The sequence below is a fragment of the Elephas maximus genome, chromosome 14, assembly GCF_024166365.1.
Source record: "Elephas maximus indicus isolate mEleMax1 chromosome 14, mEleMax1 primary haplotype, whole genome shotgun sequence".
NCBI classification, from domain to species: Eukaryota; Metazoa; Chordata; class Mammalia; order Proboscidea; family Elephantidae; genus Elephas; species Elephas maximus.
In genome coordinates, this window is record NC_064832.1 from 10,815,260 (window position 1) to 10,840,980 (window position 25,721).

The 25,721-nt window shown below is 42.5% G+C and overlaps 2 protein-coding genes across 2 annotated transcripts in view; one reads left to right on the plus strand and one right to left on the minus strand.

Annotated features, from left to right (window-relative positions):
* Positions 1 to 25,721, plus strand: part of LOC126058122 (olfactory receptor 2AK2-like) — a 324,114-nt gene that overhangs the window by 215,729 nt on the left and 82,664 nt on the right. The window lies entirely within an intron of this gene.
* Positions 1 to 25,721, minus strand: part of LOC126058427 (translation initiation factor IF-2-like) — a 106,181-nt gene that overhangs the window by 77,700 nt on the left and 2,760 nt on the right. The window contains exons 2-3 of the mRNA XM_049853490.1: positions 25,404 to 25,530; positions 24,460 to 25,326 (exon numbers count right to left, since the gene is read on the minus strand). Of these exons, the coding sequence (XP_049709447.1) occupies positions 24,490 to 25,326; positions 25,404 to 25,530 (964 nt within the window). The 3' untranslated portion in view covers positions 24,460 to 24,489. The remainder of the gene's footprint in view (positions 1 to 24,459; positions 25,327 to 25,403; positions 25,531 to 25,721) is intronic.

Consider the following 25,721-nt stretch of genomic DNA (forward strand, 5'->3'; position numbering starts at 1 on the left):
CTGAGGTGTGTTATGATCTTGAACAGAGTTCTGGGGACTATACAGGCAGACTCTGCATGCCCTTCTCCTGCACATCCATTCCATCTCCCTTGGAGCCCAGACATCATGTTATCAATTAAACCCCTCCCACGCTGGTGGTGTACTGTTTAAGAGCTACGGCTGCTAACCAAAAGGTCATCAGTTCAAATCCACCAGGCGCTCCTTGGAAAGTCTATGGCACAGTTCTGCTCTGCCCTATAGGGCCGCTATGAGTTGGAATAGACTCAGTGGCAATGGGTTTTTAACGGGTATGAGGTAACTGTTCAGTGCTTAAAGACGTACCAAAAGCAACCACTAACACAAAAGTATAGTAAAAGGTTCTTATTTCAGAGTAGCAAAACCTTAGTTTCTAACACAGTGGTGAATTAGGGTGGACTGTGGATCAAGAGGAGCTCTGGTGGCATAGTGGTTAAGAGCTCAGCTGCTAACCAAAAGGTCAGCAGTTCGAATCCACCAACTAGTCCTTGGAAACTCTATGGAATAGTTCTATTCTATGCTATAGGGTCTCTATGAGTTTGAATCAACTAGGGTCTCTATGAGCTGGAATCAACTTGATGGTGACAAGTTTGGTTTGGTGGGTGTCATGGATTGAATTATGACCCTAAAAAATGTGTGTCTCAACTTGGTTAGGCCATGATTCCCACTATTGTGTAGTTGTCCTCCATTTTGTGATTGTAATTTTACTTTAAGAGGATTAGGGTGGGATTGTAACACCACCCTCACTCAAGTCACCTTTCCCTGGGGTGTGGCCTGCACCACCTTTTATCTCTCCAGAGATAAAACGAAAGGGAAGCAAGCAGAGAGTTGGGGGCCTCAGACTATCAAGAAAGCAGCACCAGGAGCAGAGCATGTCCTCTGGACCCAAGGTCCCTGCACCTGAGAAGCTCCTTGACCATGGGAAGGCTAAGGACAAGGACCTTCTTCCAGAGCCGAAAGAGAGAGAAAGCTTTCCCTTAGAGCTGATGCCTTGAATGTGGACTATTAGCCTACTTCAATGTGAGGTATTAAATTTCTCTTGGTTAAAGCCATCCACTCATGGTATTTCTGTTACGGCAGCACTAGATGATGAAGACAGTGGGTCAAGGTGGAAGGGGTGGATGAAGGACAAAAAAAGAAAAATGGACGACAGGAGAAATATAAGAATTCAGAGAACTGTGAAAATTTAACTCCTGAATATACTTTCTTTCTCCTCCCTATAACTGGAAGGACTTTTCTCATATACAGCATATATAAGTAAATCCTTGCAATATTTAAAACACTTAGATTTTTGTAAAACTCATTCTCTGAAAACTCATGGTGGCCCCATTAATTTGTGGCTTAAAAACAACTCAGAACTAAAAAGAAGCATAAATAAATAAACAAAGGCACTGCTGTCATTTGCGGGCGATGTTCTTTTCCTGCTATCCACAACCCACACACTCGGGTTAATTTTCCAGGGTCAGTGTTCGTAGACCATCCTCTTTCTGTTACCACCACCCCACCACCCTTAATTATTTAGAAAAGGCAGGGCCAGTCAGTGCTCCAAACATCAAGTTTTCTCTCCAAAATGCCAACTGGCACTTGGGGAGCAGGCTACATTCTCAGCTATCAGCACTTCCACTAGCCCCTGCACATAAGGAATGTGTCTCCACTGAACTGTTCATTGTAATTAAAAAAAAAAAAAAAAAGGTAAAAAACTGTTTCTTAAAAGAAAAAAAAAAAACCAGGCATTTCCCTATTACCCACCCACCCCACTCTCCCACACCCAGTGCTCCCCTCACCACACACACACTCAAATATTTCATACCAAGGGTGTGTCCCAAGCACGGGGTCTGGCTCTGCTCTTCTTTTACACCCCGTGGAGGCCTCTGGAGAAACCATACCTTTGGTTGGCAATTCCCTGAACCCTGCCTATTCAAGCTGGCACTTATTCAAAAAGGCAGGTGAGTCTTCAAGTCAGGTTTTTAAAAGGAGTTTAAGAGGTGCCAGGTGATATGCCTACTCACCCTCAAATTTCTCAAACGTAATAATTTCTTCAAATGTTTACAATGTCTCAACTATGGGTTAATTAAATCCCTTAGGATGGTGGGCATAGGAAAATCCTCCATCTCAATGCCCCCCATTTCGAAAAAAAAAGAGGGGGAATCTCCAAAATTACAAATTTGAATTCCTACATACTTGATTGAACTAAGGAGTAAGTTCCTCACATGTGTTATTCTTGGTCTGAGCCTGGTGGTGCAGTGGGTAAGAGCTAAGCTGCTAACCAAAAGGTCTGCTGTTTGAATTCATCAGCTGCTCCTTAGAAACCGTATGGGGTAGTTCTACTCAGTCCTATAGGGTTGCTAAGAGTTAGAATTCACTGGATGGCAATTGGTTTGTTTGCTTTTCAATCTTTGGCTGAAAGGTGGACTTTGTTATCAATTTATTAAATCAACTGGTAATTTGCTGGATATTTCTCATACACGAACTTATGATGTCTTCAAATCCAGTTAATCAGGTTTAGGGAGAGAGAAACTTCTCTACCTTAGCTTCCCTGCCATTCCCACACCTTTTTCATTGATTTCCATGCCCTGTTTAAGTAACATCACTCATCACTTCTCACTGTCTAGGTTATCTGAGCCAATTCATGGCAGTCAATTCCACCTGAGCCCTAGGATACCCTCATTTACATACTCTGCCCTGTTCCTTCACCAATGGCTGACCTCACATCTCCCCTTGAATGTCTACTAGGCATCTCAAACTTAATGTGACTCAAATAAAATTCTTCGTCCAAGTGTCTTATCTACCTCCCAGTCCTCCTTATCTCAGCAAATGTTCTCACTATCCTCTGGGTTGTTCAGGACAAAAACCTAGAAATCATCCTTGATTTCTCTCCTTTATTCAAATCTTGCATCCAATCCATTGACATATTCTGGACTCTTGGCACTACCTTAACATAAATCCTGACTCTATCCACTTCTCACTACCTCCACCTTACAGCCACCATCATCTCTTGGTTAAAACTGGACTCCATGCACCGATCTTCCCTCTTACAATCTACATAACAGCATCATTTCAGTGGCTTCTCATGGCAATTAGGAAAAATTCCCAAATCCTTCCCATGGTCTTTCATGATGCGGGGCTTGCTCACCATACTAACCTCATTTCCTAACAGTCTTCCCTCGGTTCACTCCACACTAGCCATGACTTATTTCCTGAGCTTCCTCAAAGGTGCCAAAACACTTGGTTATTTAAGGGCCTCAGAAACAACTCTTTCCTTTATTGGCAATATCCCTCCCTTCAGAACTTCATACAGCTATTCTCTCCTTTGATATAGGTCAGTTATCTCCTCAAATATCCTGCTCCCATAAGCCTTTACTATTAATCTAAAACAGCTCACCCCACTCATTCCCTCACATGCAACTCTGTCTTATTTTCAAAATATTTAGCTCTCCTTGACATTTTTTGTTAATTATTACCTGTATTTTTTCTGGTTGAGAATATATGCAGCAAAACATACACCAACTCAACAGTTTCTACCTGTACAATTTAATAACACTGGCTACATTCTTGAAGTTGTGCAACCATTCTTACCCTCCTTTTCTGAGTTGTTCCTCTGTCATTAACATAAACCCACTGCTCCTTAAGGTTCCTATTTAATCTTTTCAGTAGCTGTTGTCAATCTGATGCCATGTAGACAGTTCTTAAAAGAGCATATGCTCAAGGTAGACCATTTTTATTAGTTAAGTAAGCTAATGTTCTGGAGCCCTCATGGCACAGTGGTTAAGTGATACGGTAGCCAAGCAAAAGAAGAGCAGTTTGAATCCACCACCTGCACCTTGGAAACTCTATGGGGCAGTGCTATTCTGTCTTACAGAGTCTCTGAGTTGGAATCAACAGCAACAGTTTGGTTTTTTCTTTTTCATACTTTGGTTTTAAGATGATTCAAGGGAATGCTTTTGGTGTAATGTTTAAAGATTATCTCACGGCAATAGTTTCAGGAGTTCATTCACCCTCAGTGGCTCCAAAAAGTCTAGGGTTCATTTGAAATTCTGTTCTGCATTTTCCCCCTTTTGATCAGGGCTTTTCTATGGACTCTTTGATCAAAATGTTCAGCGACAGCAGCCGGGAACCTTCTGGTTCTTCTGGTCTCATGGCATGCTAGATGTTCTTTTAAAAAACATGAGTGGATGCTGAAGGTTATCAAATACTTATTTTATTACACCTATTAATATAATCACATTTATTTTTCCTGTACATATGGCAAATTATACTGATTCATTTTCGAATGTTAAACTAACCTTGAATTCTTGGGATAGACCCAACTTGGTCATAATATATTCTTCTTTAGAGTATTGCTGGATTTGTTTTGCCTATTTATTTTTATATTTTGCATCTATGTTCATCAGTGACATTGGCCTGTAATTTTCCCATCTTGTGCTTCTCTTGTCAGGTTTTGGTATCAATATTCATTCTACAAGCTTTATAAAATGAGTTTGGGTATATATTTCCTTTTATATTAAAGAATTTGTGAAATATTTCTTGAATATTTGGCAGAATTTGCAGGAAAAGCCATCTGATATGAAGTTTTCTTTTTGAGAATAGTTTGAGCTCTAATTCAATTCTATTAACAGTTGTGGAATTACTTTTGCTTCCTGTTTCTTCTTGAATCGTTGTTATTAACTTACATGGTATGATATGTTTGCCTACTTTACCTAATTTGCAAATTTATTGGCTAATACGGTTCATAACATTCTCACATTATCTTTATGTTCTGCAAGATCTGTAGTCATTTTCTTTCTAATTCCTGATATTCGTTTTTTATATCTTCATTCTTTTTCACTTGATCAATCTTGCCTAAAGTTTGTCAATTTTACTAGCATTTTCTAAGAATCAACTTTAGTCTTTGTTGATCGTCTGTTGCATGTATTCAATCATTAATAGAAACAAAAATTCCTATGAATGTTTGTTTCTGGTTTTTTCCCAACATTTTGAATGGATGTTTAACTCACTTATTTTTCAAGATTTGTTCTTTCCAATTATATTTTTAAGGCTATAAGTTTCCTATATTATATTGTCTGTACTGCACAAATTTTTATATGCACTATGTTCATAATTGTTCACTTCAAAATGTATTCTAATTTTCATTATGATGTCTTTTTTGACTCATAGTATTTTAAAATATCCGAGCACATGGAGATTTTGTATTTTCATTTTCTAAGATGGTTTTTTTTTTTTTTTAATTATGGTGTACTTACATAAAAAAAAATGGAGATTTTGTATTTTCATTTTCTAAGATGTTTTTTTTTTTTTTAATTATGGTGTACTTACATAGTATCCTCTATATTATTGCAGACTCTTGAAATTTGTTGAGACTTGCTTTATAACACAGTATACAGTTAATTTTTATACACACTATGTATGTGCATGAGATGAATGTATATTCTTTCATGGTTAGATAATACACACACATACACATATATCAATTTGGTATTTTTTTTACATGTTAAATCTTCTGTATCCTTGATAATTTATGGACTTCTATGTTTCTGAGGGGTGTGTTAAAAGTCTATTATGATGCATGATGTCAAAAGGAGCCCCAGTAGTGCAGTGGTTAAGCACTCAGCTGTTAAACCTTTTGATTTGATCCACCAACTACTCCACAGGAGAAAGATATGACCGTTCCCTTCCATAAAGATTACAGCCTTAGAAACCTTTGGAGAAGTTCTACTCCATCCTATATTCACTATGAGTCAGAATTGACTCAACAGCACACAAGAAAAAATGTATGATGTGATGGAAACTCAGAAGTACGAAGCTAAAAAGAATTGGTCCTACCTCCAGGGTCAAAGGATGAAGGACAGAGAAAACAGCAGAGACATCCAAAAGCTTGGAAAAAGGGCTGAGAGGACAATGGTTGGTGGTTTAAGGGCTTTGAAGGGCTACCATATATACTGAGGAATCTGAAGTGCAATGTTCTTGCCTAAGGATGAAGATATGCTCATAAAGATCCTGACAAAGCTTTAGGCTTGCACCTCTGGCTGATCTTTGGGCTCCATGGGGGCAGGAAGTGAAGGCTAGGGCAGAGTTTTAGGCACTCTTGCTTAGCATTGAAAGAACGCCCCAGTTCAGAGCCAATCTGCAAAGACTGGGATAATGTTACTTTTTCTTTTTGGCTACAAGCATTTAAAGAAAGCACTGTCAGGTCATGAACTGACTGCTGAGATAACAGAACAGAACTTCAGTGTCCACACATGAGAAGACATACAATCTCTGCAGAAATAGTTTGGAAACATCACTAAGCAAATGGATGACTGGCCCTCAACAATTAAAAAAAAAAAAAAAAAAAGCAAACCCTAATGACAGGAGGGAATCTGATTTCCAGAGTTACATTATAATATTTAAGATATCCAGTTTGCAACACACTATTCTAAGTCATAAAAAGAAAAAAGAAAAGGGTGGTTCATTTGTTAAGAAGAAAGAAAGAAGAGAAATGAACAGAAAGCATCCCTAAGGAAACACAGATATTGGGATTACTAGACAAAGATTTTAAACCAATTATCTTAAATTTCCTCAAAGAGCTAAACAAACCATAGACACACACACAAAAAAAGGAAACCAAGAGAAGAATGTATGAACAAGTAGAAAACATTAATAAAGAAATATTATACAAAAGAACCAAATAGAAATTATAGAGCTGAAAAGTTGAATAGCTGAAATAAAAATTTCATTAGAGGAGCTCAACAGCAGATTTAAGCAAGAAAGCAGGAAAATGTAAACTTGAAAAAGCACAACTGAAATTGTTCTAACTGAGAAGCATAAAGGAAAAAGAATGAAGAAAATGAATAGAGCCTAAGGGACCTGCGGGACAACATCAAGCATACCAATATACTCATTAAGGGAGTCCCAGAAAGGAAAGAAAGATGAAAGGACAGAAAGAATATTTAAAAACATAATGACTGGAAGTTTCCCAAATGTCATCTAGATATCCAAGAAGCTCAATAAACTCAAAGGACAGTAAATACATAGATATCCACAGACAAACATAATCAAAATGTCAAAAGACGAAGACAGAAACTTGAAAGCAGCGACAGATAAGTGACCCCTAATGTACAAGAGAGTCTCAACAAGTTTAACTGTTGATTTTTCATCAGAAACCATTGAGACAAGAAAATAGTCGAATGATGTATTTAAGGTACTGGAAAAAAAATACAGAAACAAAACTATGAACCAAGATGTCAATATCTAGCAAAACTATCTTTCAAAAATGAAGGTGAAATTAAGACATGCCCAGATACACAAAACCTGAGGGAGTATGTTAGCAGCAGAACTGCCTTATGAGAAATGCTACAGGGAATCATCCTGGCTGGCACGGAAGGACACTAGACAGTAACTTGAAGCCATAAAAAGAAACGAAGACTCCGTAAAGGTAACTACTTAGATAAAACAAAGTCAGTAATATTTTTATATCACGCCTCTCTTTTTCTCATATATGATTTAAAGCACAAATGCATAAAAATACTTACACATCTCTCTTAATGGACACACAATGTATAAAGATGCAATTTTTGTAACAGCAACGTAAGTAGGGGAGGTAACTCAGCTGAATAAAAGCAGAATGTTGTATACTGTTGAAGCTAAATTTGTATTAATTAAAAGAAGATTGTTATAAACATAAGATATTAATTGTAATCCTCATGATCACCACTAAGAAGTTAAAAAATATAAGGAAAGGAAATAAGGAGAGGATCAAAATTGTACACTTGAAAAAAATCAGTCAAACACAAAAGTGGACGGTAGTGAAGAAAATGAGAAACAAAATACGTATATGACCTACTACAAAGTAGAAGACATAAGTCCTTCCTTATCATTAATCGCTTTAAATTTAAATAGATTAAATTCACAATTGGGATCATTAAAGTTGTGTGTCAACTTTGTTGGACCATGATTCTCAGTGCTTTGGCAGTTATGATGTAGTTTAGCAGTCGTATAACGATGCATTCACTTCCATGATGAGATGTGATATAATGTGATTACCTCCATGATGGGATCTGCTGCGAGTAGCCAATCAGATCTAAGTGAGTTTCCTCGGGGGTGTAGACTGCATCCAATATAGGTGGACTTTCTGGCAAGGCTCTTGAGTTTTTGCTCACTCGGAATCCTGCAGCTGGCTCCTCTTCATCTGATCTCAAGTTTTTGGGACTTGAACTCTCAGCTTACCTTCCAATTTTGGGATTCACCAGCCTCCGCAGTCTGTGAGCCGCGGCCTGCCAGCTTACCTGCCGATCTTGAGATCTGTCAGCCTTTGCAGCCTGTGAGCCACAGACCTGTTGTATGACCTGCAGATCTTGAGTTCTGCAGTCCCTGCATCTATGTGAGTCAGGAGAAGCCACAAGCCTGACCCATGGACTTGAGACTTACCAGCCTCTACAGCCTCGTGAGCCATTTTCTTGATATAAAACTATTTATACATAAATATATATATATACACCTCACTGGTTTTGTTTCTCTAGAGAACCCAGCCTAAGATACCAATTAAAAGACAAACATTGGCAGAATGCATAAAAAAATCATTCGATTGCTATCAAGCTGATCTGACTCATGGTGACCCCTCCCCTCATGTGTGTCAGAGTAGTACTGACACACAAGTGTGTCAGTTCAATGGCTAATTTTTCAAAAGCAGACCGCCAAGCCTTTCTTCCGAAATGCCTCTGGGTGGACTCAAACCTCCAACATTTTGGTTACCAGCTGAATGCATTAACCGTTTGTACCTCCCAAGGACTATAACATGTATCTATGTTTATTTCTGTATTACTTCTCTTTATACTATATACATACATACACACATACACACACATAGACATCCATGAGTGGTTCATACAGATGCTTTGGACTTCAACTAGCAGGGCTCTATTAATTATTGATAGAAAAGTACTGATACCAGTTATAAATGCGTATTTGTCCATTTCCCCTTTCAGATTTATTAGTTTTTGTATTTTGAAGCCCTGTTGTTAGACACGTACACATTTAGGAGTGTTGTATCTTTTTGGAGAATTGAACCTTTATTATGTTATGTCCCTACTTATTCCCAATAATACTCCTTTTTCTGAAGTATAATTTGTCTGATATTAATACAGCCACTGCAGTAGAACTGGATAATTTTCAACCATTTCAATAGGTAGCATAAGATCAAGAACTGATGGTAAAAAAGGAAGAAATCGAAGCTGCATTGAAGGCATTGGTGAAAAACTATCCTCTCTCCACCATCTTCACTAACTCTGACACCAACTGTCCCTCACACAGCACTCCCTATTTCTCTGCCGGGTTCAATAACTCATTGCAATGGCCACACAGAACTCATAGTCCATATTCACGATTATGGGGTTTATTAGGGAAGTAACAGTTATAGCTGAGGCTCAAAGACACTCAGAATACAGTTCTTCTATCAGGACAGCCTCTTCACTCCTGTGCTCATAGGCGTGCCTCTGCCTGGCCTTGGGCCGGCCTCTCTCCAAAGGCACTCAGCTTTCCTTCTCCATGGGCCATCATCTCCTATAGCCAGGTCCCTGTTGCTCGGTCTCTCCTGCCATGGCATCTTACCATCTTCAGGGTTACAGCTTCCTCTCTCTATCTCAGTCTCCTGCTTCTAGGAGCTTCTCAGTGCAGGGATCTCAGGTCCATAATATACGCTCGGCTCTTGGCTGTTCTTCCTTGATGGGAGTTGAATCCTCCTCTTTGCTCTGGAACTGGTTCTCTTTGAAGGGAAAATAAACAATCCCCTTCGTGAGCCACAACTACCCTATCACACAGTCCTGCCCAAGCACCAGGGTGGATGTTATAAGACCATGGCTAGAAAGGCCACACAAAGTAAACAATCACATCACAGTACCTTGGACTCATTTTTCAAGTGAAGTACCAAAAATCCCATACAAACAGATTGGTAAAGAATATAATCAACAGCAAGAACATTTTCATACTTATGTTTTCTGTATTTGGAAGAAATCTATAGCACTATTCTTATTTTGCCAATTCACAGGGATCACAGAGATTAGTGGTAGATGTTGCAGTACCAGAAAACTCTCTGGTGAAACAGTCTGTGAGCAGTCTTACAAACATGGATATTCCACCAGAGTCAAAAGAATGACGTTACATATCATCAAAGAGAACATTTCAAGATCTAGCCTGAAGTACAATGTTGTCACTAATAGGCTAAAATCCATACACTTACAAGGAAGACTAGTTTATATGACTATTCAAATTTATGCACCAACCACTAACGCCAAAGACAAAGAAATTGAAGATTTTAAACAACTTCTGCAGCCTGAAATTGATCAAACATGCAATCAAGATGCATTGATAATTACTGGTCATTAGAATGTTAAAGTTGGAAACAAAGAAGGAAAAGTAGTTGGAAAATACAGCATCGCTGAAATAAATGACGCCAGAAATCTCATGAAAGAATTCTGCAAGACCAGTGACTCATCCACTGCAAATATTTTTTTTCACCAACATAAACGGCAGCTATACACGTGGACTTTACCAGATGGAACACACAGGAATCAAACTGACTACATCTGTGGAAAGAGAAGATGGGAAAACTCATATCATCAGTCAGAACAAGGCCAGGGATCGATTGTGAAACAGACTGTCAATTGCTCATATGGGAGTTCAAGTTAAAACTGAAGAAAATTAGAATAAGTCAAAAGGGGCCAAGGTATGACCTTGAGTATATCTCACCTGTATTTAGAGACCACCTCAAGAACACATTTTACGTGTTGAACACTAATGACTGAAGACCAGACGAGTTGTGGAATGACATCAAGGACATCACACATGAAGAAAGCAAGAGATCCTTTAAAAGACAGGAAAGAAAGAAAAGACCAAAACGGATGTCGGAAGAGACTCTGAACGTTGCTCTTGAATGTCGAGTAGCTAAAGTGAAAGGAAGAAATGATGAAGTTTTGAGTATTGAGACGCCACCAGTGATCCCTCTTACAAAAAAGACCAGAAAAAACAAGTGAAGCGATTATATTTATGACAAGCTAGGAGCCCTGAACATCAAAGGTAAAGTTAGAAAACAGACTCAGCGGCAGAGGGAGGGAGAGACTATTCAGAAGTGGAGAGGAGTTACTGGACCTGAATAGCCAGGAACCCTCAGGCACCGTTCCCTGGAGCGACTGCAGTGGGGCTGGCAGTAGCGCTCCAGAGGCGCTTCGCTCAGGGAAAGACAGCAAGTTGCACAGACTACTCACACCTCCAGAACAAGAGAAGAACGGCACTCTCGGCAAAAGCTAATTACTTGTGTTTATTTTACTACGCCCCCAGCCCCCAAGCCGGCTTCAGTGGCTGTCAACTTCCCTGGGCCTGAGATAGGCCCCGGTACCACTCTGAGCCATTCTTCCGTCCTTGAAGAAGGTATAAGTTCACAACTGGGGGAAAGATAATCTGCCAGCTCAATTAAGCTGGGGAGCTCAGGACACAAGCAGCTCTCGTTCAGGCACAAACAGTCCATGGGCTTTGAATACCTTTCACCCCAGCATGGACCTGTGTGGGCCCATTTCAGGAGAATAGGCCCTTGTTGCCAGACTGCAACTGTTTCAGCTGGACGGTGGAAAGATGGGTGTTTGATGTTTGACACCGCTTTGCCTATTAAACAGGGTCTTCACCTACCCACATCAGGGGCCTAAGGACTGGTGGCCCCACCCACAATACCTGGCCACCTGTGACAGGGCTCCAAGGGTAAGTAGTACTGCCCAGAACTTACAACCAAAAGCATTGGGTGCCCATCGCCCTTCTGCAGAACCCACCCGTGTGCTCTACAGAACAGGGATGTGCTTTCCTCACAGACACTCAGAGCACAGCTGTCAGACCCCTGCCTTGATCAGAGCCTGACCCCCTACTGCAGCCAGATACTTCTGCCTACACCAATGACCCCTGCCCCTCTAAGACTGTAGGACAGAGCCTGTACCACACACTTTATGACCAACTACCTGGGCACCTGAGTTGAATCCACACAAGAAAAGTAAATGAACTCCTAGGCTCATATGCCTGGTAACAGTGCTAGCCATCTGGTGATAGTACATTAGAGCTTCGAAGGTGAAAATAATCAACCTAGCGCACTCAAGCAGCTTATTTGGGAATACCAAAACTAAACAAAGGAAGAAGCTAGGATACAAAAAGCAAGCATAAAATAAACTAATACAATAACTTATAGATAGCTCAGAGACAACAGTCAACATCAAATCACATAAAGAGGCAGACACGGGGGCAGGACCAAGATGGCTGACTAGGTAGAAGATTCCGCTTATCCCTCTTTAAACAAAGACTCGAAAAAACAAGTGAACTGATTACATAAAGGACAATCTACACACCCTGACCATCAAACACAGAACTAAGGAGTTGACCTGAGTGACGGGGGAGCGAAAAGCCACGCTGCAGCAGGGACCGCTTCCAGAGCCAGTGTCCCACGCCGCAGCCTTGAGCCCTCGCGGTTTCCTGGTGTCAGAGTGGTGGGGCTGATTGTGGCTTACTGAGACAGGGAAGAACAGATATAGGCCTAACCCTCAGGACCAACCTCAGAGGGGACCCAGGCAGCACACACAGGGTCCACACAGACGCGGCTGACAGGGAAACGAAAAACTATAGGGAAGCAGCGACTGGTTTTGGAGCCTGGAGTGCAGCGTCCCAGAAAGGAAACCCTGGTGCTGGGCTTTGGACTAAGTGTGGGGGAGCCGATTGTGGCTTCCTGAGACGGTGTGAGCATGGACGCAGCCCTAACCCTCTGGGACAGTCTCAGCAGGGATCCAGCCACCACACACGAGCGACACAATGCTCTGGAATCTCAGAAAAAACAGTCCTCAACAAACAACATAAGTAAACTTTGTATATTTTGCCAGGCTACTCTCTTCTATATATCTGATTCCACCCCTCATTGCCCCAGCCAGCTTCATTAACATTGGAATTCTCTGTGCCAGAGAGTGAAGTGCACTGCTGGATTTTTTTTCTTCTTTCTTTTCTAACCCATTCTCCTGGCCTGAGAAAAGCAGCATTTAACAATCAAAGAAAAAATCCTTCCCTGACTTCCCTAAACTGAAATAACAGTACAGAATCAGCTCCATCCAGGCATTAACAGACCCATAGTCTTTGGCTTTCACCCTACAGGTAACTAGGTGGCTATTACAATGTAAAGGCAATTCTGATAGAGATCTGACCATAATTGTTTTAGCTCAGCAGTGGAAAGGCAAGTTTTGGAGGTCAGATACCTCTGTACCTATTAAACAGAGCCCTCGCTGATCCGCACCAGCGAACTGAGGGCTGAGACTCCACCCACATCACCTAGCCACCTGCTAGAGGGGTCTGAGAATAGTGACGCCTACCCAAGCATTGGGTGCCTAAGATACAGCTGCAGAGCCCACCCACCAGAGTGCTCTAGAGAATAGAGCCACACCTACCTCACTGTCACTTGAAGGAAGGCTGTCAGCATCCTGCCCTCCTCGAAATGTGACCCCATGCCACTAATAGAAACTGGTGCATACAACCATCACCACTACTCCTCTAAGATAATAGGTGAGAGCCTACACCACACACTAGGTGACCAGCTATCAGGACACCTGAGCTGATTCTATTCAAGAATAGTGAATGGACTCATACACTTATATACCTGGTAACAGCTCAGGCAAGCTGGTAATAGGACGTAAGTGATTCAAAAGCTACAGCAATCACCATACCACAATCTAGTAGCCCATCTGGGTGTATTGTAACAAAACAAAATAAGAAGATAAGACTCAGTGAGCAAATATAAAAGAAAATATTACAATATCTTATAGATGGCTCAGAGACAGCAGTCGACATCAAATCACATGAAGAAGCACACCATGATTGCTTCTACAAACCCCTAAATCAAAGAATCAAAATCATTCCCAGATGTAGATACATTCCTAGAATTGCCAAATGTAGAATATAAAAAAATTATATACAGAATTCTTCAAGACATCAGGAATGACCTCACAAATGAAATAAGGCAATCTACAGAAAACACCAAGGAATACGCGGATAAAGCAGTTGAAGATATCCAAAAGATTATTCAACAACATAGTGAAAAAATTAATAAGCTGTAAGAATCCATAGAGAGACAGCATTCAGATATCCAAAAGATTAACAATAAAGTCACAGAATCAGACAACTCAATAGGAAGTCAGAGGAGCAGAATCGAGGAACTGGAATGCAGAGTGGGGGAGCTGGAGGATACGGCAATTGACACAAATATAGTTGAAGAAAAATCAAATAGAATTTAAAACTATGAAGAAACCCTAAGAACCACGGGGGACTCTATCAAGAGTAATTTGCGTGTGATTGGAGTTCCAGAACAGGGAGGGATAACAGAAAATACAGAGAGAACAGTGGAAGATCTGATGGCAGAAAAATTCCCTGGCATTGTGAAAGATGAAAAGATATCTACCCAAGATGCTCATCGAACCTCATACAAAATAGATCCCAAAAGAAAATCACCAAGACATATCATCAAACCTGCCAAAACCAAAGATAAAGAGAAATTTCAAAAGCACCCAAGGATAAACGAAAAGTTACCTACAAAGGAGAATCAATAAGTTTGCACTACTCGGCAGAAACCATGCAGGCAAGAAGACAATGGGATAACATCTATAGAGCACTGAAAGAGGAAAAACTGTCAGCGAACAATCATATATCCAGCAAAATTCTAAAACATGAAGGTGAAATTAAGATATTTACAGATAAACACAAGCTTAGAGAATTTGCAAAAACCAAACCAAAACTGCAGGAATTACTGAAGGAAATACTCTGGTCAGAAAATCAATAATATCAGATACCAACACAACACAAGGTCACAGAACAAAACATCCTGATATCAACCCAGATAGGGAAATCACAAAAACAAAATAAGATTAATTAAAAAAATTGCTCAAAACAGGGAATCATTGATGTGATTATGTAAAAGATTACGATAGTGAAAAAAGAGGGACTAAATACAGGAGGCTTAGAAATTACATATGGAGAGGAAACCAAGGTGATACAGGGCGAAACAACTTAGGTTTTTACTTACTCAAACCAGGGTAAATATTAAGGTAACCACAACAAGGTCTAACAATTCCATACTTCAAAATAAAAACCAAGATAAACATAACGACTCACCAAAATAAATTCAACTACTATAAAAAGGAGGAACACACATTCTACAAAGAAAAACTCAGCACAAAAAAGTAAATGGAAAATGAAATTGTCAAAAACAGGCATCAAAATGACAGCACTAAACTCATACTTATCTATAATTACACTTAATGTAAATGGACTAAATTCACCAATAAAGAGACAGAAAGTTGCAGACTGGATAAAAAAACACGATCAGTCTGTATGCTTCCTAAAAGAGACATGCTTTAGAGTTAAGAGACACAAATAAACCAAAACTGAAAGGATGGATAAAAATATATCAAGCAAACAACAATCAAAAAAGAGCAGGAGAGGCAATATTAATTTCCAACAAAATAGACTTTAAAATTAAATCCACCACAAAGGATAAAGAAGGACACTACATAAAGATTAAAGGGACAATTTACCAGGTACATATAACCGTATTAAATATTTATGCACCCAATGATAGGGCCGCAACATTCATAAAACAAATGTTAACAGAATTAAAAAGTGAGATAGACACCTCCACAATTATAGCAGGAGACTTCAACACAACACTCTCGGTGAAGGATAGGAAATGCAGTAAGAAGCTCAATAGAGACATGGAAGATCTAAGTGCTACAATTAAACAACTTCACTTCATAGACTTATACAGAACACTCCACCCAACAGCTGCAAACTATAATTTCTTTTCTAGTGCACATGAAACATTCTCTAGAATAGATCACATATTAGGTCATAAAACAAGCCTTTGCAGAACCCAAAACATTGAAATATTATAAAACATCTTCTCTGAACAAAAGACCATAAAAGTAAAAATCAATAACAGAAAAACCAGGGAAAAGAAATCAAATGCTTGGAAACTGCACACTACCCTGCTCAAAAAAGACTGGGTTATGGAAGACATTAAGGAGGGAATAAAGAAATTCACAGAATTCAACGAGACTGAAAACACTTCCTACGAAAACCTTTGGGACATGGTGAAAGCAGTGCTCAGAGGTCAATTTATATCAATAAAGGCACACATATTAAAGAAGAGCCAAAATGGAAGAACCGTCCCTACAACTTGAACAAACAGAAAGAGAGCAACAAAAGAAACTGTCAGGCACCAGAAGAAAGCAAAAAGTAAAAACTACAGCAAAATTAAATGAATTAGAGAATAGAAAAACAATTGAAAGAGTTAACAAGGCCAAAAACTGCTTCTTTGAAAAAATTAACAAAATTGATAAACCATTGGCCAGACTGACTAAAGAAATACAGGAAAACAAACCAATAATCCGAATAAGAAATGGGATGGGCCATATCACAACAGATCCAACTGAAATTAAAACAATCATATCAGATTACTACAAAAAATTGTATTCCAACAAATTTGAAAACCTAGAAAAAATGGATGAATTCCTAGAAACACACTGCATACCTAAACTAACACAAACTGAAGTAGAACAACTAAATAGACCCATAACAAAAAAAGAGATTGAAAAGGTAATCAAAACACTCCCAACAAAAAAAAGCCCTGGCCCTGATGGCTTCACTGCAAAGTTCTACCAAACTTTCAGGGAAGACTTACCACTACTACTGAAGGTATTTCAAAGCATAGAAAAGGACAGAATACTACCTAACTTCTTCTATGAAGCCAACATAACCCTGATACCAAAACCAGCTAAAGACAACACAAAAAAAGAAAATTACAGACCTATGTCCCTCATGAACATAGATGCAAAAATCCTCAACAAAATTGGAGCCAGTAGAATTCAACAACATATCAAAAAAATAATCCACCATAACCAAGTAGGATTTATACCAGGTATGCAAGGTTGCTTCAATATTAGAAAAACAATTAATGTAATCCACCACATAAAAAAAGGACAAGAACCACTTAATTTTATCAATTGATACAGAAAAGGCATTTGACAAAGTCCAACACCCACTCATGATAAAAACTCTCAGCAAAATAGGAATAGAAGGAAAATTCCTCAACATAATAAAGGGTATTGATACAAAGCCAATACCCAGCATCATCCTAAATGGAGAGAGCCTGAAAGCATTTCCCTTGAGAACGGGAAACAGACAAGGATCCCCTTTATCACTGCTCTTACTCAGCATTGTGCTAGAGGTCCTAGCCAGAGCAACTGGGCTAGACAAAGAAATAAAGGGCATCCAGACTGGTAAGGAAGAAATAAAATTATCTCTATTTCCAAAGACATTATCTTATACACAGAAAACCCTGAGGAATCCTCAAGAAAACTAATAGAAGGGTTCAGCAAAGTTTCAGATTACAATACAAACACACAAAATCAGTTGGATTCCTCTATATCAACAAAAAGAACATTGAAGAGGAAATCATCAAATGAATACCATTCACAGCAGCCCCCAAGAAGATAAAATACTTAGGAATAAACCTTACCAAAAATGTAAAAGAGCTATACCAAGAAAACTACAAGGTACTACTGCAAAAAAAACAAAAGGGACCTACGTAATTGGAAAAACATATCTTGCTCGTGGATAGGAAGACAACATTGTAAAATTGTCCATTCTATCAAAAGCCATCTATAGATACAATGCACTTCCGATCCAAATTCCAATGACATTTTTTAAACAGATGGAGAAACAAATCACCAACTTCATATGGAAGGGAAAGAAGTCGCGGATAAGTAAAGCATTACTGAAAAAGAACAAAGTGGGAGGACTCACTCTGCCTGATATTAGAACAAATTATACTGTCACAGTAGTCAAAACAGCCTGGTACTGGTACAACAACAGACACATAGACCAATGGAACAATATTGAGAATCCAGATATAAATCCATCCACATATGAGCAGCTGATATTTGCCAAAGACCCAGTGTCAGTTAATTGGGGAGAAGATAGTCTTTTTAACAAAAGGTGCTGGCGTAACTGTATAGCCACCTCCAAAAAATGAAACAGGACCCATACCACACACCATGCAAAAAACTAACTCCAAATGGATCAAAGACCTAAACATAAAATCTAAAACGATAAAGATCATGGAAGAAAAAATAGGGACAACATTAGGAGACCTAATACATGGCATAAACAGAATACAAAACATTACCAAAAATGATGAAGAGAAACCAGATAACTGGGAGCTCCTAAAAATCAAACACCTATGCTCATCTAAAGACTTCACCAAAAGAGTAAAAAGACCACCTACAGACTGGGAAAAAGTTTTCAGCTAAGGCATCTCCACCCGGTGCCTGATCTCTAAAACCTACATGACTCTGCTAAAACTCAACCACAAAAAGACAAACACCCCAATTAAAAAATGGGCAAAGGATATGAACAGACACTTCACTAAAGAAGACATTCAGGCAGCTAACAGATACATAAGGAAATGCTCTCGATCATTAGCCATTAGAGAAATGCAAATCAAAACTACAATGAGATTCCATCTCACTCCAACAAGGCTGGCATTAAGCCAAAACACACAAAAAAATAAATGTTGGAGAGGCTGTGGAGAGACTGGAACACTTATACTCTGCTGGTGGGAATGTAAAATGGTATACAACCACGTTGGAAATCAATTTGGTGCTTCCTTAAAAAGCTAGAAATAGAACTACCATACAACCCAGCAATCCCACTCCTCGGAATATATCCTAGAGAAATAAGAGCCTTTACACAAATAGATACATGCACTTCCACGTTTATTGCAGCACTGTTTACAACAGCAAAAAGATGGAACCAACCAAGGTGCCCATCAATGGATGAATGGATAAATAAATTATGGTATATTCACACAATGGAATACTGCACATCAACAAAGAACAGTGACGAATCTGTGAAACACTTCATAATATGGAGAAACCTGGAAGGCATTATGCTGAGTGAAATTAGTAGCAAAAGGTCAAATATTGTATAAGACCACTATTATAAGATCTTGAGAAATAGTTTAAACTGAGAAGAACATATTCCTTTGTTGTTATGAGGGGGGGAGGCAGGGAGGGTAGGAGAGGGGTATTTACTAAAGAGATAGACAAGAACTACTTTCGGTGAATGGAAGAACAACACTCAACACAGTGGAGGTCAGCACAACTGGACTAAACCAAAGCAAAGAAGTTTCCTGAATAAACTGAATGCTTCGAAGGTCAGCAAAGCAGGGGCAGAGGTTTGGGGACCATGGTTTTAGGGGACATCTAAGTCAACTGGCATAATAAAATCTATTAAGAAAACATTCTGCATCCCACTTTGAAGAGTGGCATCTGGGATCTTAAATGCTAGCAAGCAGCCATCTCAGATGCATCAATGATTCTCAACCCACCTGGATCAAGGGAGAATGGAGAACACCAAGAACATAAGATAATAACGAGCCCAAGAGACAGAAAGGACTACATGAACTAGAGACTACATCATCCTGAGATCAGAAGAACTAGACAGTGCCGGGCCACAACCAATGACTGCCCTGACAGGGAACATAACAGAGATCCCTTGAGGGAGCAGAACAGTGGGATGCAGACCCCAAATTCTCATAAAAAGACCAGACTTAATGGTCTGACTGAGACTGGAAGGACCCCAGTGATCATGGCCCCCACACCTTCCGTCTACCCACTACGGGAACCATCCCCAAAGCCAGTTCATCAGACATGGGTTGGACTAGACAATGGGTTGGAGAGGGATGCTGGTGAGGCGTGAGCTACTTGGTTTGGGTGGACACTTGAGACAATGTTGGCATCTCCTGCCTGGAAGGGAGATGGGTGGGTAGAGGGGCTTAGAAACTGGCAAAATGGTCACGGAAAGAAAGAGTGGAAGGAGGTAGTGGGCTGTCCCATTGGGGGGAAAGTAATTGGGAATATGCAACAAGTTGTGTATAAGTTTTTATGTGAGAGACTGGCTTGATTTGTAAACTTTCACTTAAAACACAATAAAAATCATTAAAATAAAAAAAAAAAGAAGCTGACCCATGATTGCTTCAACAAGCTCTCAGAACTAAGACTCAAGGAATCTTCTCGATGAAGGTGCAATCCTGGAATTACCGGATACAGAATACAAAAGATTAATATACAGAACTCTCAAAGATATCAGGAAGGAAATGAGGCAAAATACAGAACAAGCCAAGGAACACAAAGATAAAGCAGCTGAAGAAATTAAAAAGGTTACTCAAGCACATAATTAAAAATTTAATAAGCTGCAAGAAACCATAGAGAGACTGCAATCAGAAATTCAGAAGATTAACAATAAAATTACAGAGTTAGAAAACTCGATAGAAAGTAAGAAGAGCACAACTGAAGAACTGGAAGGCAGAATTACTGAGATAGAAGATAAAACTCTTGGGACCAATATATTTGAAAAGAAACCAGATAAAAGAATTTTAAATGAAGAAATCCAAAGAATCATGTGGGACTTTATCAAGAGAAATAACTATGAGTGATTGCAGTACCAGAACAGGGAGGGCTAACAGAAAATACACAGGGAACTGTTGAAGATTTGTTGGCAGAAAACTTCCCTGATATCATGAAAGATGCTCATCAAATTCCACATAAGGTGATCTCAAAAGAAAGTGACCGAGACATATAATAATCAAACTTGCCAAAATCAAATATAAAGAGAATTTTAAGAGAGGCTAGGGATAAAGGAACTCACCAAAAAAGGAGAGTAAATAATGATAAACTTGGACTACTCAGCAGAAATCATGGAGGCAAGAAGGCAATGGGATGACTTATACAAAATATTGAAGGAAAAAAATTGCCAGCCAGGAATGAAACCATAACCCTGGCCCTCTGGCCTTAGCCCTCTAACTCTAGCCCCTAAGCCCAAAGTCCCAAAGCCCCTAAGACCCTAAGCCCTTAGGTCCTAACCCCCAAGGCCCTAAACTCTAACCCTAACCCAAACTCTAACCCCTATACCCTAAACCCTAAATCCTAACACCTAACCCCTAACCACCCTAACCTTAACGACCCTAACCCTAACCCTAACACTCGAACCCTAACCCTCTAACGCTAACCTGAAACTCTAACCCTCTAACCCTAGCCCTCTAATCCTAGCCCTAACCCCAACCCCCAAACCCAACGCCAAACCCTAAACTTCAAATCCCTAGCCCTAAACCTAAGAATGAGTCTAAGCCTAACCCTATCACTTAACCCTAAACTGTAAACCCTAACACTTAAAACCCTAACACACAAAACCCTAACACCCTTAGCCCTAACACATTCAACCCTAACACCCTAAATGCCAAAACCCTAAACACTAACACCCTTAACCCTAACCCCTAAACCCTAAACTTAAACGCTAAACCATCTAACCCTCTAACCCTAATACCCTAACACTAAACCCTAAACCCTAACCCCAGCCCCCAGCCCTAACCCTCACTCTAAGCCTTAAACCCTAAACCTTAAGTCCTAAACCCTAGGCTCTAAGCCCTAAGCCCTAAACCCTAAGTCCTGAAACCCTAAACTCTAAGCCTTAAGCCCTAAACATAACCCTCTAACCCTAAACCCTAAAACCTTACCCCAGACCCATCCCACACCCCTAAACCTGAACCCCTAAACCCTAGCCCTAACCCCCAACCCTAAACCTCTAAACCATACCCCTAATCTTCTAACCCTAAACCTCCAACCCTAACCCTCTAACCCTAAGTCTCTAACCCTAACCACAACACCAACCCCAACCTCTGAACTCTGAAACCCTAACCCCCTAACCCTAAGCCTCTGAACCCTAAGCCTAAACCCTCTAACCCTAAACCCTAACCTTCACCCCCTCACACCCTCACCTTCTCACTCCCTCACTCTATAATCTTCTCAACCTCTAACCCCCTCACCCTCTAACCCCTCACCCTCTAACTCCCTCAATCTCTAACCCCCAAACCTCTAACACCCACCCTCTTACCCCAAACCACATATCCCAAACAAACCCAACACCAACCCCAACCCTAAACCTAAATCCTGACCCCTAAAACCTAACCCAAACCCTACCGACTAAACCCCAAAACCCTAAACCCCCAAAACTGTAAACCCCAAACTGCAACCCCTAACACCTAACCTGTAAATCCAAACTCTAACCTCAAACCCTAAACCTAACCCTAACACCTAACCCCAACCGAAAAACCCTAACCCAAACCCTAACAACCCTAACCCTAACATCCCTAACCCCAAAACCCTAACCCCAAACCCTAACAACCAGAACTCTAACAACCCTAACCCTAACACCCCGAACCTCAAACCCTAACCCTTTTTGTTAGCAGCCGTAGCACTTAACCACTAGCCACCAGGGTTTCCATGAGCAGTCACAGGAATAGACATATGCACACCCGTGTTCACTGCGACATTATTCACGGTAGCAAAAAGATGGAAACAACCTAAGTGCTCATCCACGGAGGAATGGATAAACAAACTACGGTACATACACACAGTGGAACACTACACGACAATGAAGACCAATGATGACTCTCCGAAACATCTCACACCATGGATGAATCTGGAGCGCATCATGCTGACTAAGTCAATCACAAAACGACATATACACTAAGAGACCACTATCATAAAAACTCATGAAAACATTTACACACAGAAACAATCCTTGATGTTCACCAGGCAGACGGAGAGTGGGTAGAGAAAAGCTAACTAAACAATAACCAAAAAAAAACAAACCACCGCCGTCGAGTTGATTCCAGCTCATAGAGACCCTATAGGACAGATTAGAACTGCCCCATAGAGTTTCCAAGGAGCACCTGGTGGATTCGAACTGCAGACCTTTGGTTAGCACTGGTGGGTCTTAACCACTATGCCATCAGGGTTTCCAACCAAACAACAGATATGTGGTAACTCTGGTGAAGGAAGAGACGGTACACAAGACTGGGAATCAACCTCAGCCTCACTCTAACCCTAACCATAACCCTAAACCACTTGTGCCCTAGCCTAGTAACCCCAGCCCTAACCCCAACCCCCAGCCACCTAAAACCTATACCCCTAAACCTAACTCCCAAACCTCTAACCCCCCAACCTGAACCCCTAACACCAAACCCTAACCCCTAACCCTAATCCTCTAACCCTTCTGCATCTCTGGGCCTCTCGACTCTCCGTCTATTTTCTCCCTCCAAATCCTACTAACACTCAGTGGAATTTTGAAGTTTCAGCTGTGCTTTGCTTCTTGTTGTCTCCACCGGTCCCATCAAGGCACTGCATCATTTATTTGCTCTGCTTCACTATTGAGTTCCAAAACCATGGCTTAGAATCACCTGACACTGAACCTCAGCGATTGGGTGCAAGGCCGCGAGAGGGCGTGCGCACCGCCGGTTCTGTTCTGCCCACCAGACCCTCCGAGCATGGGAACCTCCTGGACCTAAGACGGGACGAACTGGGTACCGCTCCAGTGGCGACAGCAGAAGCTTTTCTTCCCGAGGGACCCAACGCCCCAGGGCGCTCTCTCAATACTCCTATTAATGCTATGATTATCCTAACCCACTCCTTCTGCAAGACCTAGTGGGTCCTCGACCAGGCCCAGCCTTCACGACCCGCACCCCTCTGCCGTGGTCACGTACAGGAACCTGCAGGGCCGCGCCCTCCCCGCCCAAGCTCTGCCCCTCCACACCCTGATGCCCTGCAGGCCTCTACTAGGTCCCCGCCCAGGGGAGAGTTGTCGCCCCGCACGGGGCGGGGAGCACGAGGAAACATTCGGAAACCACCCCCCAGGCACGAAGCCGACTGCCCGTATTGAGACCGTGTGAGCAGGGCTGCCCCGCCGACTGGAGCCTGCAGGGCATCACTCACGTTTGTCAGCTTCTCACCGCCCTCTGGGCTCAGGGTCCCAGAGCAGCCAATCCCCCCCCGGGGGGGGCGGTCCGTCCGCAGGGGCTGGAAGATCGGGTTGGTGCCCATGGCCGGAGCGCTTAAAACCCTTACAAGCCCTCATAAACCGTCAGCTCCAGACCTTCAAATGTCAGCCCGAGAGACACCTAATCTCCAACCTAAAAAAAAAAACCACACCCGTTGCCATCGAGTCAATTCTGACTCATAGCGACCCTATAGGACAGAGTAGAACTGCCCCACAGAGTTTCCAAGGAGCGCCTGGTGGATTCAAACTGCCAACCTTTTGGCTAGCAGCCTTAGCACTTAACCACTACGCCACCAGGGTAACCCACTGAACCCACTGCCACCAGGGTAAAAAAAAAACTAGAGGCTCCAAATCCCACCAGTTTGAGGAACCCTCAAATCCCCTCAGCACCAGAGACCGCGTCCACAGCTACCGCTACACAGCGCCGCACAAACGTTTAAGTTAACAAACAACATGGTTCCTCAGGACCCCTTCCTGCTACCCCCACCCCCGCCACCCAGCGGGGAGCGGGACCTGGCATCCACACTGTTAACACACACTGAATCACTGCTGCTTCCACAAGGAGTAGGATCCCCGCGCTGCTCCACAGATTCCCAGGACCCCTTCCTTTCCAGGTGGGGCCGGGGCCGCGCCGACGCCCCAGCCCCGAGAGTAGACCAGCCGGGCGCGGGCGCGGGCGCGGGGTGCCTCAGCCTCCCAGGCACAGCGCCCAAAACAGTAAGGGGCAGAGGGGCCTTGGGCGGGGGATCGCTCTCTCCCCGCCCCTGGCACCCTACGGAGTCTGGTGGGGGTGGGACGACGAACCGGGGCGAGTGCCCCGTCCTCAGTCTGGAGTCTTACCCCCCCCCGGGCGAACTCTGGGCCTTGGTTTCCCCCCTGGCACAGGGAGCAGGTGGGGGGCGGGGGGGGCAGGAGCCCATCACCCAGCTTGGCCCGCAAACCCGCCCCGGGCAGAGTAGGGACCTGGGCGCAGCCCTGGACACGGCCTTTCTCCCCAAGCCCTTCAAGCCCCCAGGCCCGAGGGCCCTCCGCAGCTGGATCCCGAGGCTGGACCCCCCCCCCCCCGCCGCAAGTCCATGGGGATGAAATTTCCCGGACCAGCTGCGTCTCCCGGGCCAGAGGCTCCCTCTCGCAGCCCTTAGAGTGGCTGCGTCCGCCCGGCCCCGCACCGCATCCGCCCCAGGGGATCACTCGGGACAGGGTACACCGGAGGGGGCGATGCCAGCTGCTAACCCAACGTCCGGACTCCCCAACCTCTGGAGCCCCCGGGGTGCTGGGACTGGGACCCGCCCTCCTGGCGCCTTCCCTCCACACCTTCGAGGGGCCGGGCTTCTTCAGTCTGGGAGCGGGTCCCTCCACCCAGCTGCCCGAGTTTCCTACCTTTCAGAAACCACGGCACGGAAAGCAGCACGAACACCGTCCGCTGTAAGGCGCGCCATCCGGCCCGGGCCCCTCACCACCCGTCCCGGCGCTTCCGGGAGTAACTGGCTGGAGGGCGAGGAACATGGCTGCCGGCCCCGCCCAGCGGCCCGGGTGTGGGGGGCGGGCGTGGGGGGGTTGGGCCTCCAGAGGGGAGGGTGGGGTCTAGAAGCAAGGACAACGCCAAGGTGTGCGGGGTGAGGAGACGGGAGACGTCAGGAGAGGGCCCTCTCCGGCGCAGAGTTAAGTATTGGAGGTGCAACTGTTAAGTGCTTGGCTAACTGAAAGGTGGGCGGTTGGAACCCACCAGCTCAGGGGTTGAAAAGATCTGGAGATGGGCTCCCGTAAAGATTCTA